At 40.1% G+C, this 24,571-nt stretch overlaps 1 protein-coding gene across 1 annotated transcript; it reads right to left on the reverse strand.

Moving 5' to 3' along the window:
* Nucleotides 1–1,148: 1,148 nt before the first annotated feature.
* LOC124552555 (V-type proton ATPase subunit F 1) lies at nt 1,149–23,435 on the reverse strand. The gene is made up of 5 exons (XM_047126874.1): nt 23,279–23,435; nt 23,123–23,204; nt 17,894–17,976; nt 12,273–12,395; nt 1,149–1,669 (listed from the first exon to the last, which is right to left on the reverse strand). The coding sequence occupies exons 1-5, from the start codon at nt 23,330–23,332 to the stop codon at nt 1,640–1,642; spliced, it is 372 nt and encodes a 123-aa protein (XP_046982830.1). The 5' UTR covers nt 23,333–23,435; the 3' UTR covers nt 1,149–1,639.
* Between the last annotated feature and the right edge of the window lie 1,136 nt (nt 23,436–24,571).

Raw genomic sequence — 24,571 nt, forward strand, 5'->3', positions numbered from 1 at the left:
ACTATAATAGATATCAGAAAACAATTGAATGATTCATCTTCTACACCAAAACTATCTCCGCAAAGAAAAGTTCACTGTATCTTCAGCCCAACCAATTGCAATACATTAGCAGGATCAATTACTAATTGCTGACTCACCTGACACATCATTGTACAAGTAACGTCACAAAATGCAACTTCACATACATAATGCATTATCTCTACTGGTCCCTACTCCCATAGTAGCAGGCAAAAGTTGAATTCAGCACAGCAATTGCAGAGGTTCACAGATAAACGAATATCACTGGTGCAATTAGAGATCTTCCAATAATCCCTCACAGGATTGTGGTGTAAATGCGTTTGCTCGAGCTCAAATATTTTCCTTGTAAGAAAAATTGAAGCCACCAGTTTTCCACAAATATTGACATCATCATCATATCAGGAAATACAATTACATGACTTTGAAAGATGTCAAAGGTTAGCACAGGATCTCAGTCGGTTCAGGCTGCCTATACCTGCTCACAATCAAAACTGTGAGAAGCGTCTACTGAAATTTGATGAAATGAATCAGACCTTGAAGAATTCAAGGCAGCTCTGCCAACAAACCCTGCTCCCACATACAAGGCGACACGAATTGCATGACCTCTGCTCAGTACATGGCATACAGTGGCTGTACATTATGTAGTCAACAGGAGAGGATGAAAGGTATGTTTTCTGGTGCATTTAAATAACCAGAACATATCAGCTAAGAGAAATAACCCTCGAAAAAAAAATCTTGGTCCTCCTAGAAAGGTGGCTGCGATATGGCTGGTAACCAGCTCTCAGAAAACACTCACTACTCCTAGTACCCCAAGATAGGTACCGTAACAGGTTATTTCACATAATATCTGAAGAGGAGGAGGAGACTGAGTGTAATCAGCACATAGCATATAACTGTGATAGTACTATACTTGCATTTTACTTCATCTTTAACTTATGAAAGCCATCATAAAACCAGAAGGTAATGTGGCAATGTCACTTCAGAAGTAATACTACGATGAGTTGCGATTTGTTGTCTTAATTTGTTGTAATCATCAAATGTACCATTTACATAATATTATATAGGATGTTCAACAAATATCAATGATCACAACAATAATAATGTAAAAATAACTGCTCAGCTTCAGCAAACAAAGTATAAGAACTGTAGCTTTATATTTCTACATAAATGAACCATTCAACTTTAAATCATGTTCAACAAAGTATTCAATAAGTGTTAACAAGATATTAACATATTTTATGAATTGTTTCTGTCTGCTACCAATAGAACTCCATATTGTTACACATGATACAATCAACTTATTTCCAAATCATACTATAATACTGTGGGTAGCAGAGTTACAACCCTTATCACAACACAGGTCCCTAGCTTTTAAACTGAAACAGTATTACTTTTTGTCGATCCCACAATAAATAATGCATTTACACAGGACTGTACAACAGTCACACTACAAGACTGGAATGTGTTTGATATTCTAATTAGCTATTTATCCAACACCATTTTCATTTGAGCCTTAAATATAGTATATGCTTAATTAATTTTAAGCAATACAAGGCAGATACATGTAATTACATAAGGTAAAATGTAAATTATTCCATCTGGAATCTGCAATGCAATGATTTTACTTGAAGTCATCTGGGTTGAACATTCCCTGCAAAGAAAAGGCATATGTTAAAGCAAGAAGTTGTGAAAAATAAGCTCAGTTTGGTAACTGAAAATTATGAAAACAAAAACAATAGTTTAGAAAAAGAAGACTCTCTCTTCAAAGTTTAATATGCTGGGGTGACAGTAGTGATGCACAAATGAAAGATATTTATAAACCAATGGTCACTAGCAGCACAATAGGGCTCATCACAATATCTATGAGCCATAACAGTAATTCCAAGTAAAGTAATTCTTAAATTTTTTAATTTATCATGACTAGATCATGGCCTTCAGCTCCTATGATTGACACAATCTATTGCAAATCCGTTTTTTTCCCCCTTTCTTTTTTACCAAGTTTCTCAGTTTCTATGTGTACTTGTGGTGCAGCTATGTATGCACCTGAGGCACTGTTATGGGGATAATTATAATCCCCAAAGCAAATAATAATAATAATAATAATAATGGCCATTAATGGTTGGAAAATGAGAAGTAACAATGTGTGTGTGTGTGTGTGTGTGTGTGTGTGTGTGTGTGTGTGTGTGTGTGGTGTGTGATATTTTTTTTTGGCAAACAGGAATAAACAACACACAGCATGGTCATAAACGCCATTTCCATCGTTTAAATGACGTACTGACATTAGAGTACCATTTCAATTGTTATTGCCCATCATGTTCCATGTAAATCAAAAATAAAATCAGTTTTACAATTTTAATCGGCGTGTAAGTGTCGACAAATCTAGTTAAAAAAAAATTGTAAAGGATATTGTGGAGAAACGAAAGAAACGTGTTGACCTTCGAACAAAAATTAGAATAAACTGAAAGATTTGAAAAGGGAGAAACTGCTGCAAATGCTGATTATGGTGTTGAAATGCAGACTGTTTGGGACATTATAAAACGAATAAGCAGAAAATACAGGATTTTGTCAGGAAATGCAATTCTAATCCTGGACCATGCACACGAAAAAACATTAAGGGATTTACATTTGATGAATTAAATGCTGCTCCTTTCAACTTTTTAGCCAAAAACAAACAGGTGTCATCCTTTCATACATACCAAACAAACTTTTTTCATGAAGCTCTAGGGTTCGAGGGCAAATTTAATGCCTCATCAGTACGGCTAACCAGATTCATATGACATCATAAGATTTGCGAGCTTACTGTGGTAGGAGAGCAACTTAATTCAATGTTGCAGCAGCTGATTCCTTCCAAGAAGAGTTCCAAACATTTGTGGAAGAAGAGAATATCACATCATCATCATCATCATCATCATCATCATCATCATCATGTAAGACTTATTATGCCTTTCAGCGTTCAGTCTGGAGCATAGTCCTGCTTATAAAATTCCTCCATGATCCTCTATTCAGTGCTAAGATTGGTGCCTCTTCTGATGTTAAGCCTATTACTTCAAAATCATTCATAACCAAATCCAGGTACCTTCTCCTTGGTCTGCCCCGACTCCTCCTACCCTCTACTGCTGAACCCACGAGTCTCTTGGATAACCTTGCTTCTCCCATGCGTGTAACATGACCCCACCATCTAAGCCTGTTCGCCCTGACTGCTACATCAATAGAGTTCATTCCCAGTTTTTCTTTGATTTCCTCATTGTGGACACCCTCCTGCCATTGTTCCCATCTACTAGTACCTGCAATCATCCTAGCTACTTTCATATCCGTAACCTCAACCTTATTGATAAGGTAACCTGAATCCACCCAGCTTTCGCTCCCATACAACGACGTTGGTCGAAATATTGAACAGTGCACAGATAACTTAGTCTTGGAACTGACTTCCTTCTTGCAGAAGAGAATAGATCGTAGCTGAGCGCTCACTGCATTAGCTTTGCTACACCTCGCTTCCAGTTCTTTCACTATGTTGCCATCCTGTGAGAATATGCATCCTAAGTACTTGAAACTGCCCATCTGTTCTAACTTTGTTCCTCCTATTTGGCACTCAATCCGTTTATATCTCTTTCCCACTGACATTACTTTCATTTTGCAGATGCTAATCTTCATACCATAGTCCTTACACTTCTGATCTAGCTCTGAAATATTACTTTGCAAACTTTCAATCGAATCTGCCCATCACAACTAAGTCATCCGCATATGCGAGACTGTTTATTTTGTGTTCACATATCTTAATCTCACCCAGGCAGTCTACTGTTTTCAACATATGATCCATAAATAATATGAAACAACAGTGGAGACAGGTTGCAGCCTTGTCTTATCCCTGAAACTACTCTCAACCATGAACTCAATTTACCATCAATTTTGCTGCCTGACTATCCATGTAAAGACCTTTAACTGCTTGCAAAAGTTTGCCTCCTATTCCATAATCTCGTAGAACAGACAATAACTTCCTCCTAGGAACCCAGTCATATGCCTTTTTTAGATCTATAAACCATAGATACAATTCCCTGTTCCACTCTTAGCATTTCTCCATTATTTGCCATAAGCTAAAGATCTGGTCCTGACAACCTCTAAGAGGCCTAACCCACACTGATTTTCATCCAATTTGTCCTCAACTAATACTCACACTTCCTTTTCAACAATACCTGAGAAGATTTTACCCACAACGCTGATTAAAGAGATACCTAGTAAAAACTGCCAACAGTATCCTTGCTTTTAAAAGTGAAGTTCATGCTCCTGGACATATGCTGTCTAAAGAAAGCATTACTATTTTGTGCACCCTTAATGCTTCTGGTAACCACAAAGTGAAACTGCTACTGATTGGGGGGAAAGAAAGAGCATTCAAGGATACCACAGCTAAGGATCTTCCTGTGGATTAAACAGTCATAAAGGAGCACAGACTGATAGTGAAATTTTCAAAAACTGGTTCTACGCACACAATGTATCCCTAGTTCGAATGCAGTTCTACTGCTTGATAATGTCTCTTCACATCTTGATCAGAAGATTCTCGTATCATACGATGGTCTCATCCCAACTACGTTCTTACCTCTTAAACTGTCTGCTGTAATAAGGCCAAAGGACCAATGCATAAATGCATCAATAAAACGGTATTACCAGGCTGGTCTACTGAGAATACTATTTGATGAGAATGATTGTGGAGGAACATTCTTCCACATATAGAAGAAAGTGGTTTTCAAGGTTTCAGTGATGAAAAATAACAACTGTGCACTGACAATGGCTCCAACTAGTTTTGAAAGTGTCGATGACTGAAATTTGAATGAGTGTCTGAAGCCACAATGCATGTGAACCCAGTTTCTAGTATACGAGTGACACCAAAATTGTGACTGTTGCTTCACAACAAAACAAAGAGGAGAGTGAATGTGAATGTGTGGGTGAAGACAGTGACCTTGTCAGTCACTGTACCGTACTGCAATGTGTTTATATTCTTCTAGATCATATGGGCTGAGGGGATTTTTGTAAAATGATATAATTGCTGCAAGAAAAATTAAAAATTCCATGTGAAAAATGTGTACTACTCTCAGAACCAGATCAACATCACAGACTACTTTAAGAAGTAAACTGGCCTGTACCTACGCACAGATCTCGGATAAACTTACAGACAAGGCTTGAGGGCGAGTTAACAAGAAAGAAAGGCAGACAAAAATGTGGAAGAGAGAGTTATTTTGATAAAAGGGTGGGGCATTAATAGAAGTTGGAAAGCAGTAAATCATTCCAATGTTGGTTCCCAATACAGAAAAGACTATGCATATACAGGCTGTTTCAAAATGAATAAACGGGTTTTACAGCTTTGTAACATTTATTATATTTAACTTACAATTATAAATAATACATCAAGTGAAAGAGAAACTATAACACTTTTTCTTAAAAGTGTTCAATCTGAACCAAGAGTTGATATGCAAGTTCTTCCAAAACCTTGATCTCTGTGTCTATATCAATTGTTGCAACGATGCTGTTTCTGAGATCAGCTGGCAGCGGAGACATATACACATCATCCTTTATGAATCCTCAAAGGAATGGGATAAGAACATGTGTGAACATGAAGGTCATATAAAATGAGCTCTTTCATCCAGTGCCTTGCGGCCAATCCAGTGGTCGCGTACAATGTTATTTAACCAGTTGCATGCTGAGTTATGCCAGTGAGATGGTGCACCATTTTGCTGCCAAATAAAATTCTGTGGTTCAGCTTCTTCCAGTTGAGGAGAGTGTCATAGTACTAGAGCATTAAAATGAGAAACACCAGTTACAGTTACTTCATCGAAAAAGTTGAGGAGTCTCGTTGCAACTGTACCATCTCATGAGGATATGCTAACCCACAGATACACACAATACATGTGTCCACATTTCCATTTAGGTGAAATGTCGATTCACCACCGAAGACAACACGATCTAGAAAATCTTCATCTCATGCAGCAAAATTTTGTTTGTGAAGTTGGCATGTAGTCTGTAGGCTTTAGAGCTTGTAACAACTGCGAACGACAAGGACGAACTGATTTCTTGGGAATATGCGTGAGACTCACTCATTCATGATTTTTTTCATTCATTCTCGGTTGTTCCATGCTCTTCCCTCTCTGCACGGGTATACAAACAAATCTGAGTTGCTCTTTCATTTGATGTATTATTTATAACTGTAAGTTGAATGTAATAAATGCTACCAAGCCTTAAAACCCGTACATTCATTTTGAAACACCCTGTATTACGTAAGTCTGCAGACTTTGCTGCCATTATCATTGAAAGTAAAAGCTTCCGGTTTGTTAGGCCCAGTCACATTCTTCTTCAATTTCTTGTACATAAATGACATTTTAACCACCGAAGTTCTACTAAACACTCAGATATCAAACTTTCATAAGATGGTTTTAATTGTGGCTCGGTGGGTAAGTGTTATATTACCAATGCAAAGATCTGACGTTCAAACCTCAACTGGTCCAGGGATTTATTGCTTCTTTCACCTCTAACAAACAACTATCTGTAAAAAGCAACAAGCTGCACTGTGGCCTGGAGTTCAAAATACATTCTGGGTCATCCTCTAACTGTCTGGGAAAGTCACTGCTAATTACAAAGAAGAACAACATATCACCTCTCACGAGCACGTTGCTTAGCAAAGCACTGGTATCCAGTCTGCCCTTTCAATTGAGGATGGCCATTCATTTGTAAAGGTTAAGCTTAAACTACAAATGCCAACTCATAACAGGTAGCACGAAACCCACGTTGTTCGATAAACTTATAAAGTGGCCGGACTTATAGATCCCAACTGGCAAAGAGCTGGTTACGAACATACTGAAGCTTAAATGAACCTTCGATGCCACACCTCATTTGGAGCTTCCGGTGAACCTGGAAAACTTACATCCTGCAAAAGTTTCCTGAACAAAGAACTCGAGCCCCTGCACAACTATCATCCACCACGGGAGATACCCAGTGCAGAGAACGAGATGGACGATTTGGAAAGGCCTGAACTGCATCAGAGTGAGCACGGCACCAGTGAAAGCAGATCATATCGAGTGCAGCCTTACAGGTGAATACGGTGTCGGATGTGACTGAAGAATATCAGGATACGGAACACCTCATGACCCGTCCCAACTGCCCCAGTAAATGCACCCTTGACAAATTATGCAGGGAAGCAAGGAAGCACTCATGTAGTCCAATTATGGACCACAAAACATTTGACCTCTGGCTAGAATAAACTAAAGTTTACATTGTACATAGATAGAATGGTTTGCAGAAGTTTCTTCATCTCACTAAAATCACAATTTTATCATCTCATTACATGAAATCTCATTACATAAGTTACTAGTTTAATGTACAGAAGACTCATCAATGTAAGTAATATAATTAAGGCATACAATGTGTAAAAAAAAAATCTTAATTTACAACATTTGTACAAGTTTATCAGATTACTCTACAAAGGAAGATTTATAACCTTTTAACGATCCTGTGACTGAATAATCAAATTTTGCACAAGGTTGACATGTTATTTTCTTTCAGCAAATCTAATTCCATACTGTCAATATTTTCACCTGAAATCTATTATAAATTTTCATAACCACTTACTGTGGAATGTGGTGTTAAGAGTTTTTAATGTATGAGACAGTAAGACAAAATTATCTTTTTTCTAAATCATATATAGGTTGAAAATTGCTTGCATAAAGATAAACAGTTCATAAGTACAGAGGGGACATAAATGTGTCTTACAATTGACTGTATACACTATCCCAATTACTTATTTATGTCTTTAAAGACCTTGTTCGATATGACAACTGGCGTGCAATAGTAAATTAACAACTGGAAGAGTAGAATGAACACCATTTTCAGCTGGTTACTAAGGAGTGTACTTAGTAGAGCAGACTGTACCTATTCTACAACTACACATACAGCCACAGCGTGCGAACCAGTGTTCAATGCATGGCAAATTGTACTTAGTATTAGGGTGTTCCCTTCTTCCATTTGCACAAGGAGGAGGAATGAATAAAGAGCTGTAGTATATTCCTAGACTCCTTACTTAACACTTTTCTTAAAAATTTGATAGGTAGGCTTTTGCACGATACCCTTCAATAGTCTGTCAATTTGGATTTTTCAGCATTTCACTGACACCCTTCCACGGATCAACGAACCTGTCACCATTTGTGTTGCTCTTCTTTGCAATACATGCAGGTACACTGACAAACAATGTGAACCACTCACAAGACACAGTCAGATGTCCACGTAACTTCATACATGTACATACTGTCAGCAGGCATGTAAACTGATTCCAGAATGTTGGACTCCTCTGTGACAGGTAAAATGGCCACCAGAATGCATTAGCATTTTTCACGTTTAGTGCTGTTACTGGACCCAGTAGGCTATATAAGGGATGTGACAGCATCAGATGTCAAGTGATCACTGTGAAAGACACACAAAGGCCACGTACTAATGTGAGATAGCATTATCAGCACTCGACAGATCTTGAAAAATGGCCCGATTGTGGGTCTCCATTCAGCGAGTTGCCCACTGTTCACTGCATGGTGAGGTCAGGGCAGATATACTTACAAAGATTGTGGTCGACCACAAGGGATGATCACCATATCGTGCACCGAGCACACCTTAACCGTTTTACAACTGTGCCTTCCATCCGAGAACTAGTAATGGACTCCTTGCAACATTCTAAGTCATCCTGCACCACTGTTTGGAGACTATCAGTAGTCAGACTAGACAACCGCAATCACACATGTAGGCTGCCGCTAGCAGCACAATACAAATGGCTGAGCTCGGAGTGATTCTGTGACTGGGAAGCAAGGACTGGTAATGAATGGTGATACGTTGTGTATAATGAAGAATCCCAGTTCTGCAGTACCCTGGATGACCACTATCCGAGAGTATGGCAGCAACCTGCAGAGGTGTCTCATTCATCAGTGTTTTGGACAGGCATTATGGTGCAGTGAGCTACAGGGTACGATTTCAGGTCACAGCTAGTACTGAATCGGGGAACTCTTATGACACGATTCTATGTCACGGATATTCTGTGTTGTTACACGTTCTCTCTCGTGCCACTTTTCGATGGGACAAAGCTCGTCCACACGTACACGTGCCTTTATGAACCTTCTGTCTGATGCTGAGGTGTTCCCTCAGCCAACTAGATTCCCTTATCTATCTTTGATAGAACACGCGACACCAGTTCGGACATCAACATTGCAGTGCCAATATCCGGGATATTGAGGACTAGTTACGACAGTTGTTGGCCAGCTTACCTCAGACAGGATACAACTGCTTTATGATGCTCTTACCACCAAATTGGTACACACATCAAAGCCAGAGGGAACAATGTCACACTGATAAAGTGGGCCCACACTACCATGTTCTCTGTAAATTTAATGTGATTCGTAATCTCTGAAATAACATCACATACCATCTCAGCCCACAAAGTTTTATTTAATTTCCTCTTCCCCTTGTGGGTGTTTCACATTTTTTTATTGGTAGTGTGTGAAAGACATTAAAACAGTTATCTGGCAACATGCTGGGTCCCATCTCACCCTGGTGTTGAATGACTTGCCCTTCCCCAATTGATCCCGATTTCCTTCAAGAGGACGAATCTAATACACTCATGCTCATAAATTAAGGATAATGCTGACACAAGGTGACACAATGCTCTGGTGGGCGGTTTGTGGGTTTAAATCATCTCGGGGTTTGACCATGCGGTGCATTTGACCTGCGGTCGTCGCACAGTGGCGCTGGCAGCAGTCCACATACGCAGAGGTGTGTTGATGCATGTCAGAGTATGGTGCAGCGGGTAAGTGTGCAGATGTTTTCAGACGTGCTAATGGTGACTGTGTGTTGAAAATGGCTCAAAGAACACACATTGATGACATTATGAGGCGTAGAATACTAGGGCGACTGGAGGCTGGTCAAACACAGCAGGTCTTAGCACGGGCGCTCCATGTGTCACAAAGTGTGATCAAGATTATGGCAATGATTCCAGCTGACAGGAAACTTGTCCAGGCACTACAGTATGGGACGTCCACAGTGTACAACACCACAAGAAGACTGATATCTCACCATCAGTGCCCGCAGACGGCCACGGAGTACTGCAGGTAGCCTTGCTCGGGGCCTTACCACAGTCACTGGAACAGTTGTCTCCAGACACACTGTCTACAGATAACTGAACAGACATGGTTTATTCACCTGGAGACCTGCGAGGTGCATTCCACTGGCCCTTGTTAGCAGGAGAGCCCGTAAAGCTTGGTGTCAAGAAAACAGTACGTGATCATTGGAACAGTGGTCCCACGGTATGTTCATGGACAAGTCCAGATATAGTCTGAACAGTGATTCTCACAGGGTTGTCATCTGGTGTGAACCAGGAACCAGATAAGAACCCCTTAATGTCCTTGAAAGGGCCCGGTATAGAGGTCGTGGTTTGATGGTGTGGGGTGGGATTATGACTGGTGCACATACACCCCTGCATGTCTTTGACAGAGGAACTGTAACAGGTCAGGTGTATCGGGACGTCATTTTGCACCAGTATGTCCGCCTTTTCAGGGGTGCAGTGGGTCCCACCTTCCTCCTGATGCATGATGCATGATAATGCACAGCCCCACTGAGCTTCCATCATGGAGGAGTACCTTGAAAACGAAGATATCAGGCAAATGGAGTGGCCTGCCTGTTCTCCAGACCTAAACCTCATCGAGCACGTCTGGGATGCTCTCGGTCGACGTATCACTGCACGTCTTCAAACCCCCAGGACACTTCAGGAGCTCCGACAGGCACTGGTGCAAGAATGGGAGGCTATACCCCAGCAGCTACTCAACCACCTGATGCAGAGTAAGCCAACCCATTGTGCGGCCTGTGCGGCATGGTGATCATACCCCATATTGACGTCGGGGTACATGCGCAGGAACAGTGACATTTTGTAACACACGCATTTTGGGATGGTTTTCTCAACTTATCACCAATACCGTAGACTTACAGATCTGTGTCGCGTGTGTTCCCTATGTGCCTATGCTATTAGTGCCAGTTTTGTGTAGTGCCATGTTGTGTGGCACCACATTCTGCAATTATCCTTAATTTATGACCACAAGTGTAGTTCCAAGAGTTAGGATAATTTTTGGCACTTTTACAGAGTGTTGGGAACAATCAAATGAAAACAATCGATTCAGACGGTTGTTGGAAAACAGTCAACTCATTCGCTTGTAGCTTTACGTCTCAGCTGAATTATTCATTCACTCTTGACTGAAACCAGTCTATGTATGGGAGCAACCAAATGGAAAACAAGTGAATCAGTTGGTTCTAGCTTTATATATCAGTTGGATTATTATACATTCATTTCTTCTAAGTGAAACCAGTCCATGGGAGCAACCAAATGAAAACAGTTGGCACAACCCTTCGGTGTTTTTCATACCATGTTTCAAGTAAAAAATGCCTCTGAGCATCGTGCATGTTCCATGTCAGTATACTGTTGCTGCCAGGGCCGGGGTTGCAACAGGTGCGAGGAGGTGGCGTGGAGGCCAGTCACCGCCAGCATAGGTCCCGGGAATGCTGCGCTGCACTCTCGCTGGCTGCAACCCTAGTCCTGGCAGCACCAGGAGGCGGCTACGGTGGCATCGTCACGTGCCTGCCCTAACGACCGTCAGCATCATCGAAAAGGGTGAAAAAGTAGGGGAGTGAAATCACTCAATCCAGAGACTGAGTGAAAACATTCATATAACTGGTGAAACTGAAGATATTTGTGTCAGTCAATTGTCTCAGATTGGATGAAATCACTCAAATCAGACAAGTGAGTGAAAACATTCACATAGTTGACATGGCCACAGAGACTCTCTCATTCGGTTGTTTCATTCGAGTGAAAAAAACCAACTGAAGGGAAAAAAAAAGTTAACTGGGCAGTCGGTTCTTGAAAACAGTCGGTTGTCCCATCACTACTTTTATGTGTATTTATCAGGAGCTGTAAAAATTTAGTATCTCCGGTGTAAGTCTATCTCATAATTTTACAAGAACACTAAAAGACATATTGCATGCTATAACACTAATAACTGAAATTCTATTGATATTGTAAATAACACTTCACAAATGAGGTATTAATTATGAAAGGACACTAAAAATAATCTGGAAACCGTTAGCAGCTAAGGTAATCAATTAAAATATCTACACACGATGAACAGTTATGTGGATAAATAAACACACAGTGAAACTTCGAGAAAGTTGCCACTCGCAAAACTTTGGCTTACCCTCGCCCTTCGCAATATCGAGTCTTTGGTGGCATCGTAAGGATGATCCTTGGACGGTATCTCGAGAACAGCTGGAACGGGCTGCGAGTGGCTGTCAATTACGTGTCGAATCATCTCGGCAATCTGGAGAATGTACATAAATGGTCTCAGATTCCTTAATGTGATGCACTTTACAGTGTTGTGGCTAAGTGAGAGTGAAGGTTAGTAGGAAAAAAAGGACTGGAGAGGGGGAGGGTAAATTACATGAAAAAGCTTAAAACCTAAATAAATTTGAGACAGTCCTGTAGATATTTACGTATCATTTACTTTTCAATGTATCCTATTAAGTTATTTATTGCAGAAAGATGATACACACCATTAACAACAAATGCCAGCATATACAACAGATGACCAAATTCAGACGTTATCAATAGTGAAATATTAACCGACAATGGGTTAGCAGGCAGCACTAACTCTGTCCCTCCGGGAACTCTGAGAGAGAGCACAATTTCAAGCAATTTTATGCTTAAACTTAGATCTCTATCTCTAAGGTCACTTGCTCGTTTAATCTCAACAGCTTCTTTGTTAACAGCACAAGAGTAATTGTAAATAAGAGCCGAAAACTCTGTGTTGTTACATTCCATCAAATGAGTGACACTGAGGCAATGTTCTGCAATCACAGTTGCCATGCACAGCGATCTCTCATTGCACTTGTACCTTCAAAATAATTAGGTGGTCCGAGTCTTAATTCATTCACTCATTTACTGTGTTTGAATATGACCGGTTTGATGCAGCTCACCACAGTTTCCCTCTCTTCAGCCCAGAGTACAAGTGTAGCACTTACATTTACACCCAACGTTGTTCAATAGAAGTTGGACAGTTGATGAGAAAATCTGCTGCTCGCTCTCTCTCTCTCTCTCTCTCTCTCTCTCTCTCTCTCTCTCTCTCTCTCTCTATCTATCTATGCACTGTACTACATTAAAAATAAAGACACAGCTTTGATAAAAGCTGCTGCTTTCTCAGCTATGTTAATTTAACAGCTGAAATTTCCTGTCAGCTTAAAACTTTGTGCCATACTGGGATTCAAACCTGGGACCTTTGCCTTTTACAGGGAAGTGTTCTGCTGATTGAGCTTTCCAAGCACAGCTTCCAACCTGCCCTCAAAGCTTTACATCCACTGGTGCCTTATCCTTATCTTCTACCTTACAAACTTGGTAATTCAATTCTGGGAACCCCCCCCCTCCCCCTGCCCCCCCCCCCCCACACACACACCCTCCCCTACATTGTTGCTGAGCCAGGTGCCTGCAATAGCCTTTGTTTCAAGATTGCTAATCCCACAAGGTATGTAGAAAATCATGGAAAAGTTTGGGAGGTATGATATGAGGTACTGGCTGTGAATGTGGGCGTGCTTGAATAGCTAAGTCTCCACAGCATTTACTGCTAAAGTCAAAGGTCGCAGGTTCAGTCCAGTCCAACACACAGTTTTAATCTCCCACTAAGTTTCAAATCAGTGCACACTCCCCTACAGTGTGAAAATTCATTCTGGAAACTCAATAGCTCCTCAAGGAAAGCTGTAGAACTGTAAAGAAACTAATTAAAGACATTAATTTGATACCACACCTAACTAATGGTGATGCAAGTACATCTTGTAAGTTACAGGCTAACACGAATATTATATGGCCGATACCTCGAGAAGCTCCTTTGGGCTGAAATAAAAGCTTCTACAGGTTATATCAAGTAACTAAAGAATTTTCTGTGTCACTGTGGCTCTGCTTCGCACCACTTCATGCTGTTCATTCACTTTTTGTTTTCTTTCTTTTATTAAAAATACGGTACAAACAATAGGTTCTTGCAGTCTGTGAGACTAAATTTTAATAACTCAGTTCAAAGCAGCTTTTCTCAACATAGTTTGACCATTAACCCCTTGTTTGCAATACCTGCTATTATGTTTTTATTTTAACTCCACCATAATTACAATGTGGAGTTATTTTGTTAAATGTTCTTGAAATTAAGAACACTAACTGGTGCAAAAATAAGCCATCTACTTTCATTGCATCTGAGTAAGACCAGTTATTTCTGAGAAATGTTAAAATATACATTTTCAGTATTAGCTGCAAATGAACAGCTTCACTTGGGCTTTTTTCCATTTATTTTTGAACTGGAAAAAGAGTGCAATTAATCATTTTACCTGCATAGTATATAACTTATGCAAATTATGTTATTATGAACTACAGTTGGTATTTTGCTTTGGAGACAAAGACAAATAAGTTTTGTAATCTGCCAAGCACAAGAACACGCACTGTGCAGTTGTTTGTGCGAGAAACACAATTCTAATTCTCATAAATTCATTCGACAACATTGGTATGATGGCCCTTGTCCTTTATTGATAGTCAAACTGTATGTTAAATTTATCATAAAATGGAGCCGTTTAAAAACTAAACAGTACAAAAATTGACTTGCCTTTTTCTTTTACAGTTAATACAGCCACTTCTACGCTGTTTTTTTGCAAGACTTTTTGCAAGGGCATACTGAGAACACTGATCCAATTTCAGAATTCTGTTGGAAAGTTTAAGATTTTGTCTTGATCCATCTTGTATCCTTGGATTTAATATCCCCCCCCCCCCCCCCCTCCCCTCATTCTCATAATATGTATTCACTGATTTTATTGTTGAACTGCATAAATTTTCTGTCACTAAAACTGTTTGTTCACACAATCTTTCATTGTTTACATGGTTCCAGTCTATATACCAATGCACTTTCTCAATGAGTTGCTCCTGTGTCTTGACCACACTGCACAACTCATCAGTTAACACAAATTAGACAAATCCCCTCTCTCTCTCTCTCTCTCTCTCTCTCTCTCTCTCTCTCTCTCTCTCTCTCTCATCTGCAACAACTTCACGCCGTGGGCTCCCTGTCACCAATCGTCCTCCATACAGTCTCAACTTGGTGCCATCCGAGTTTCATCTGTTTCTCAAATTTAAAGAACACTTTCAAGGACTTCATTTTCATAGTGATGAAGTGGCTCCAGTAGAGGTCAACGTTCTACAGTGACAGTACCAACAAACTGGTCTCTCATTGGCAGAAATAAGGCATCAGGACGACAAAGGTGAGAAATAAATATGTACAATGTTAATAAAGTTTGTTTTATTTAAAAAATGTTAAGAATTTTCACGTACAGGAGAGTAAGAAACAGTCTGCAAAGGTTGTACGGATGTTACTGGAGAGGTTTTTGCTGAGAAACAATTGCTAAGAAAGAAAATTCTGCATGTTGCACCATTTCTGAGTTAATTAACATTGAAGTTAGCCAATCAGGCCATTGAACGCACAAATTTAAGTGGCCCGCCAGAGATGGTTTCACCAAATATGTTCTTCATTTGATTTCCTACTACTGAACAAGACAGCAATACAAGAAATGGACATGGGGTTGCACCATGTTGAGACTGTATGGAGGACAACTGGTGACAGGGACCCACGGCATGAACCTGAACCAAAGGCTGAGCAGCCTCGTGCACTGTCATCTACGCAATGAGAACAACAGACATTAAATGTATCTAGTGTCTTGTTTGAATTGGCATGTGCAATGGCCCACATGGCTGATTTCACAGCTAATCAATTTGGAAAAGAAATAGCATACAGAATTTTTTTTTGTTAACAATTATTTCTTAGCATAACCTACTCTACAACACCTTTACAAGCTTTTCAGACTGTTTCTGACCACCCTGTTATTTATTTGTTTCTCAAGCTCATAATTTATCTGAAATCAGGTCATTACCATATAGGAAAAAGTGGCTGAATAACTATAAAGAGGTAGTTATACTGTCAAATAACGGCAATAGCCGAAACCTGGGATAAGAATTTTTTTTCCATTGTCCATGTAACAGTGAAACATAGTCAACCAACATTTAAGGTGAAAGCCACTGTGCCACATTGCCACTTGTGCACACTGGTGTGATTACATCTAGTCACCAGCTAACAGGCTGTCCAAGGAGAAAATCCTATTCAGATTAGTCACTATGTAGTCAGTTTGTTTAGGAGGATTGATACTCAGAGCTCTTTTAATGCTCTTCCTTATTAATGACAATATTATGATGAAAATAACAGGCTGCGGGTCGATCAAAGCGTCCGATCCCACCCGTCGGCTTTGACCCGTGACGTAAGGCTGTTGTGGTGTGTGACGTCACGACGGCGCGGAATTTAGTTTGTGAGGGTGGCGTGTTTGTAGGTGTTGTTTTGATGGGATTGGTGGTGCTCTCTGGTGGTGTGTTAGGTGATGTTTTTGGTTTAGTTTGCGAGTGTGGCATCATGAGCGAATTTTGGTAAATTGCTTTTTTTATGTCTTTGGGAGGTATGGATATGACTGACTGAGTCAACAGTTTTTGGTTGTCTCTAATAAAATTTCTTCAACTATTCGGATTTTTGGATGAAGTCATGAAGTGTTCAGTATGTCGTGAAGAAATGAGGCTTACTTAAAGTTCCGGCATCTCGGACCAGGGACGGCTGTATGTGGAGATGTCGTAAGGATAACAGGTCAAGGGAATGTTTGATCCCAATGTGTGGCTGTTGATGTGGGTATCGGGAGATGTTTTTGAGTTGTATAGGTCAAGGGTGTTAGGTCCTAATTTATGGGATCGGGAGCTGCTATTGAGCTATATAAGTCAAGGGAAGTGTCCGATTCCAGATGATAATAGTGTTTAGTGGTATTTGGGGAGTTTTGTGATGTCGGTTTTTTTCGTTGTTTTGTATGGGGTTGGGTGTCTAAATTTGTTTATATTTAGTTCGTCCCCACCCAAAAAACCCCTATTTCCCGCACTTGTCCCGTTAGTGTCATTAGGCTTTTTGTGGAATGTGTGTGTGTGTGTGTGTGTGTGTGTGTGTGTGTGTGTGTGTGTGTGTGTTTTTCGATGTATTTTCGTCCTCAATGTGTACGTAACGGCTTTATATGCGCCATATTGGAATCATGGTTTATGGTCGTTTCCGCCACATTTGTGACGTCATGGGTCAAAGCAGACGGGCGGGATCGGATGCTTCCATATTTCCCAGGCTGCTGCTCACCATATAGAGAAGACATTTAATCAAAGACAAACATAACATTTGGTTCAATAGGCATTCTTCTAAAGCAGGTATCCCCAAACTATTTTGGACAAGTGACCCCTTTTCCAAAATGAACTGTTACCTCAGACCCCCGTGGCCAAATTACCTACTTTTAAGACCAACCCCCTTATTCATAATGGTCTACTAACTTAAAGCAGCTGCTACAGAGTGTTATTTTTCATTCTGACTTACGTCAATAGAAGAAGACAGAGTGAGAATTAGTAATGCTTTAAGTTAGCAGACAGTTTTAAATATTGTGTTAATTTAATAGCGGTCAATTCTTAGACCTTGTCGACCCCCAAAATCAGTTTTCGTTTATGTCGACCCCTAGGAAATCGATATCGACCCCAAGGGGTTGATATCGACCACACACACACACACACACACACACACACACACACACACACACACACACACAGAGAGAGAGAGAGGAAAAAATTTTGTGAGAGTTGTAAGTTATACTTAACATGGTCAATAAAGAATAAAGACCTATTTTGTCTTAAGCCCCTACGATTGTACCAAGCCCAGCTGAAATAAATGGCAGTACTTACATTCTGGTTAATCAGTATGATGTCAATATCATCTCTCCTCACAAATCTCTTGAAGCATTCCTCTATTTCACCAACGCTGGTGTCTGTTAACAACAAACACCACATTAAGTAACATGTTACAAATACTTTTTACTACACAGTAAATCTTACAAAAGTGACTACAGAAAAGGAAGAGAAAAGTGACAAGTAAAGACTTTTCAACCAAAGGCATTATACAGGGCGTTTAACAGTTAAATGCACAAACCGAAATATTAGGCAGCACCAACAACAAATATATTTTGTTAAACAAGCAGGTGTCAGAAGTGCGCATGGAGTGAGTTCAACATGCAGGTAAACAGTGACTCACAAAAGTACCTTCTTTAAATATCGAACACCAAAGTCGATTTGAGTTACATAGTGTTAGGGCATCACGACATTCAAAGTGAGTCCGTAAATGGCATATAACGCTGCAGCACATGCTTGCCAGTTGCAGTATGTAACACTGAACACTGTATGTGAAGAACACTACAAGACGAACTTTGTTTAACAGTGCAGCTGAAGGCAACAGTCAAAGAGCTTGGCAAATTAACCACAAAAGTTTCCCCACATGAACATGTTCACATTATCACACCTTTACAGACATCCACCATCAACTGAGCAATATTGGCGATATGCAGGTCAAATGCAGGCACGTAAAGGACAGTGCGTACGCCAATGTTTGAGGAAGACACATTACTGTGTGTTGAGGACAGGCTCAAGGCATGAACACATGCTATTGCTGCCAACTTCAGTGTTCAGCTCGGGTTAGTATAGGGTGTGTTGCATTAAAAGGTGCTTAGTCCTTTACATTCCACAAGAGTACTGGCCCTGGGACCAGATGACTATCTCCCCCCCCCCCCCCCCCCCCTCAGCTCGAGTTTGTATACAGATTTCTGCAACAGCCTACAAGTTTGTACACAAAGTCCTGCATCAAGCCAGCAAACACCTTCAGTTTTCTACGGATGAAAGTCAATTTACATGCATGCAGGTGTGGGTAGGTAAAAAGCCACGTAAGTTATGTGAGATCATCGGAGACACCAGAATTGTGGGTGACTTCTTGCTTGGGTCCTACATGTTGTCTTCTTGAGTGGTGGCCAATAGAGAATGTTCTAGCAAGAGCAACTGCTGATGTTACTGGAGGAGGTATCCCTGTGTGTCAGTGAGAGGATGTGGTTCCAGCACGCCGATGATCAGGCACACTTTGCAGAAACAGTACATGCGGCACTGACCCCACTTACTGGCTAGGGAGGACCAGTACATCGATATGCTAGATCCCTGACCTCACCCTATTCCCCTGTGGGCCCACAGGCATTACTTGCAAGAACTCTCAAAGTGGCCCCACACGTAAAAAACATGTAACATATGGAAATAAGGAAGCATCCGATCCCGCCCGTCTGCTTTGACCCATGACGTCACAAATATGGCTGAAACGACCATAAACCACGATTCCAATATGGCGCATATAAAGTCTGTACGTACACATTATGAGGACGAAAATACATCGAGAAACAAACACACACACTTTCCACAAAAAGTGTAATGACACTAACGGGACAAGCGCGGGAAACGGGGTGTTTTTCGGGGGGGTGGGGGCAAACTAAATACAAACAAATTTAGACACCCACCCCCATACAAAACCACACAAAACGTCGAAAAAAACCGACACCACAAAACTCCCCAAATACCACTAAACACAATATCATCTGGAATCGGACACTTCCCTCGACCTATGTAGCCCAACAGCAGCTCCCGATCCCATAAATTAGGGCCAAACACTTCCCTTGGCCTATATAGCTCAAAAACATCTCCCGATACCAATATCAACATACACAGCCACACATTGGGATCGAACACTTCCCTTGACCTGCGTATAGTTAATTTTATCCGTCATACCCATTCCTGAAGAAAAACAAAACCAATTAATTTTACTAAAATTACCACACGATGTACAGCGAACAACAGTAAATTAACCTTCACACAAAATCGTTAACTCACTGAAACGAATTCCACTAAAAAACACAGCCGACACTCGAACAATTCTGGATAATGAACAAAATCAAACTGAGCCCATTACACCACACAAACGAAAACCCTGAACATACCACCAGAGAACACAACAAACCACAACACGACGACATCTACAAACACGCCACACTCACAAACCAAACTCCGCGCCGTCATGTCGTCACACACGACAACACCCTTACATCACGGGTCAATGCAGACACATGGGATCGGACGCTTCTGTCGACCCTAACATACTTCCCATCAAACACGGGACGTCCTGCTGCATCGATATTGGCAGCACACTTAAGTTAATGGCATTCATTTCAAGCACTTACTGTAAGACTGATCAGAATAATAAAGAACTAGAACACATTTAACATTGTTTTCTTCTCAGTCACAGTCAACAATCTCCCGGACACTCGGTACTCAATATGCGGTTGTGGCACCTGGTTGCTAAATTAAATATATGTCTTGATGCCTCCATTGTATCTATAAGTTTGGGTATTGAATTTTTGAACACCTTGTATTAAGATTCTGTGGCGGAATTTTAGTTTCCACCCAAGTATTTCTAAAAACAAATCTTCAATTTTAGCTCCACAACATTCCTCGTAGATAAGACTAAAACATCCTGTTCTGTGGAAATGAAAGTTGACTCTTAAAGGATTACATATGTTGTTGTTGTGGTCAGTCCTGAGACAGGTTTGATGCAGCTCTCCATGCTACTCTATCCTGTGCAAGCTGCTTCATCTCCCAGTAACTACCGCAACCTACATCCTTCTGAATCTGTTTACTGTATTCATCTCTTGGTCTCCCTCTACGATTTTTACCCTCCACCCTGTCCTCCAATACTAAATTGGTGATCCCTTGATGCCTCAGAACATGTCCTACCAACCGATCCCTTCTTCTAGTCAAGTTGTGCCACAAACTTCTCTTCTCCCCAATCCTATTCAATACCTTCTCATTAGTTATGTGATCTACACATCTAATCTTCAGCATTCTTCTGTAGCACCACATTTCAAAAGCTTCTATTCTCTTCTTGTCCAAGCTATTTACCGTCCATGTTTCACTTCCATACATGGCTACACTCCATACAAATACTTTCAGAAACGACTTCCTGACACTTAAATCTATACTCAATGTTAACAAATTTCTCTTCTTCAGAAACGCTTTCCTTGCCATTGCCAGTCTACATTTTATATCCTCTCTACTTCGACCATCATCAGTTATTTTGCTCCCCAAATAGCAAAACTCCTTTACTACTTTAAGTGACTCATTTCTTAATCTAATTCCCTCAGCATCACCTGACTTAATTCGACTACATTCCATTATTCTCGTTTTGCTCTTGTTGATGTTCACCGTATACCCTCCTTTCAAGATACTGTACATTCCGTTCAACTGCTCTTCCAAGTCCTTTGCTGTTTCTGACAGAATTACAATGTCATTGGCGAACCTCAAAGTTTTTATTTCTTCTCCATGGATTTTAATACCTACTCCAAACTTTTCTTTTGTTTCCTTCTCTGCTTGCTCAATATACAGATTGAATAGCATTGGGGAGAGGCTACAACCCTGTCTCACTTCCTTCCCAACCACTGCTTCCCTTTCATGTCCCTCGACTCTTCTAACTGCCATCTGGTTTCTGTACAAATTGTAAATAGCCTTTCGCTCCCTGTATTTTACCCCTGCCACCTTCAGAATTTGAAAGAGAGTATTCCAGTCAACATTGTCAAACGCTTTCTCTAAGTGTTCAAATGCTAGAAATGTAGAGTTGCCTTTCTTTAATCTTTCTTCTAAGATAAGTCGTAAGGTCAGTATTGCCTCACGTGTTCCAATATTTCTACAGAATCCAAACTGGTCTTCCCCGAGGTCAGCTTCTACCAGTTTTTCCACTCGTCTGTAAAGACTTCACAACACTATTTTGCAGCTGTGCCTTATTGAACTGATAGTTCGGTAATTTTCACATCTGTCAACAACTGCTTTCTTTGGGAATGGAATTATTATATTCTTCGGATTACATATATGTGAAATCAAATAAATAATTCACAGTATTAAACAATTATGAAACCAGAAGTACGTATGATTTTCATACAGAAGTGCCTACAAAGATTCTATATCAGAAAAGTGTATTAACCAAAAATAATCTTCAATGAACTGCCCGCGAAAATACAAAAATAAATACATATGGTTTATTTAAGAAAGAGCTGAAGCAGATACTAACATCTAATACAGTACTGAAGAGCCATAAATGATTCACCTTGAATGAGATGTGCTAATTTGTTTTGTAATACATGTTTTGCTATGTCTTTCATATAATAAATGTTTCTGCCACTTCGCTGTTTCTGGGCAACTGCACATCCGTCAGGCCATCAGAGCATGTCAAAGAGCAATAATGATTACACATGTGAAATTAACTGTGTGAAATTGTCCGAGTGCAGCAGTCGTCCCCCCGTCTCTGCCTAGCATTTGAATACACTTATTTTTTGTGTTTCCTCACAAATGCTGCACATTTCACTGTAGACAATAATGTGTTGTAGAAATACTCATCATCATTTAACAAAAAATAAAGGTTTTTGAAGTTTTCTGTAAAATGTATTGATTTAATTGGAAAAGTAACATGGTGACAATTTGTTACTCCTGCTTTTAGGTAGGCGTATCAAGGTTGAAGAATGCTGGAAGGAAATGATAAAAGTTTACAGAAATTAACAAAGGGTAGTATCATGTAACATACTCCTCTAGCCAAAATACAAAGAGGAAAGTTGCAACTACGTAACATCTACATAACTTAGCATCACAAAAATGGATGATGCGTTTTCAATAACCGCAAATGGTGCAAAATTGAATATTTTTTTCGTTAGAAATAGGGGTGAATAATGTAAAGATAACAATCTATCTCACTAGTTTAAATACCAAGCGTTTTGGTCTGTAAAATAGCACAGTGGATAAAAGGGGAGAGTCGCTGTATTTCTTACACGCTCCTTTTGAATGTTATAGAAGGAATTATTTATATTGTTGCTAGAGTAATACATTATGACGAAAAATGCAGTCGTATCTTTTGCCCGGTAGCGTGATCTAATCACATACGATAGTGGACATGGATCTTCTTACGACACTGACAACACGGTATTACTCTGCCAATGCAATGGAATACGAACTCTCATTTAATAAACTATGGGATATTATTAGCATTTATTTGAAGAATTTACGTACTTTTGTCTACCACCATGAAGTTAGGATGTCTGCTTTTATTTACTTCTCCAACTCCTCCGAGAAGAAAGCCAACGCAAGTGTCCTAAAAACGAAAAACAATAACAACAACACATGTAAAAAAATAAGTGTGACATCCAGCCAGGTCAGAAAACATACCTCATCTCCAATGACTGAGACGAGTTTTCCTTTGTAGGCTGAATGTAATGCCATTTTCCACAAGCTGTTCACGCAAACCGTACTACACTTAAAATCACGCCCCCCAAGTCAGCTGATCAACCAGAGGTTATTACTGACTCAAAGACTGCCATAAACCACGGCCGCCTATACTAATTCACGAGGCCATCGATACAGAAACTTCGTAACTGGAAGCTCCTTGTTTTCCCTTCCATCCAGAAACACTATGAATAAATTTTAGCGCAGTTTTCGTACAAACACGGCTAAATTTTATTCACTACGTTTCTCTCTTTTAGACGTGAGATGCATCGATTCCGTGTTTACATCGATACTCCCAGAAACTGTGGTGTGAACATGATAAACTTCGTGAAATTAAGAAAAGCATAAGTAAGTAGTTCTTGTGTAATTTAGACCCCAAGACACTTTACGAGCGTTTTACGCTAGTCTGCGTACTTACCTGGTGTTCAGCTCGTCGAAAGTAGACGTTGCGGTGTAACTATTTCTTCGAGTGTGCTGTTATCTTATTTACATTTGTGTAATCGTTATTCTCCCAGACTCATTCTCCAAATCTGGCGTAATTACTTAAAAATCCATACTTTCTATATTCGCTATTCATTATAAATAACTTTCATTACTAGTAAGAGTCAACAAGCCGTCCATTGTTTTCATCGTTACATGAACTACATTGAGCTACAAAATTCAGTCGTTCAGTATAGAAGAGTCATACTAATCTAGTCCATTCTCCGTCTGTTACAACATGCGTCTGTTGGTAATATAATGGTTCTTTGACAGCCTGCGCAGGGTAACGCGGTTTCCACACAACAATCCCCGCGAACGTGATGCATATTGACGTCACGCGTAATATCGACGACCACATGGTCAGCTATCGATTTTGTGACAAGGAAGAATATAAATATCATTCATTCATTGTTTCTCGATTCACTCGCAGCAATTTAAGCTCTCCTCTTAGATTCCTGCTTAACCATACACTCCTAAGTTGCTACATATTCGGAACTAAAGAGAGAAATATTTGCGAGAAGAAGAAATACAAATTTCATTGCAGCTCATTTTAGTCGCAGCATTTAAAGCTGTACTCTTAGGTTCCAGCCTAACCACAAACTCGGTAACTGCCACATATTCGACAATAAAGAGCCAAATATTAGTGAAAAAGCAGGATATGAATGTTATTGCTGCTCGTTTCAGTCGCAACAATTACGGCTGTATTCTTAGGTACCTGTTTAACCACACCCTCGGGGAACGCTACTCATTCGTAAA

The sequence above is a fragment of the Schistocerca americana genome, chromosome 10 (genome assembly GCF_021461395.2).
Source record: "Schistocerca americana isolate TAMUIC-IGC-003095 chromosome 10, iqSchAmer2.1, whole genome shotgun sequence".
NCBI lineage: Eukaryota > Metazoa > Arthropoda > Insecta > Orthoptera > Acrididae > Schistocerca > Schistocerca americana.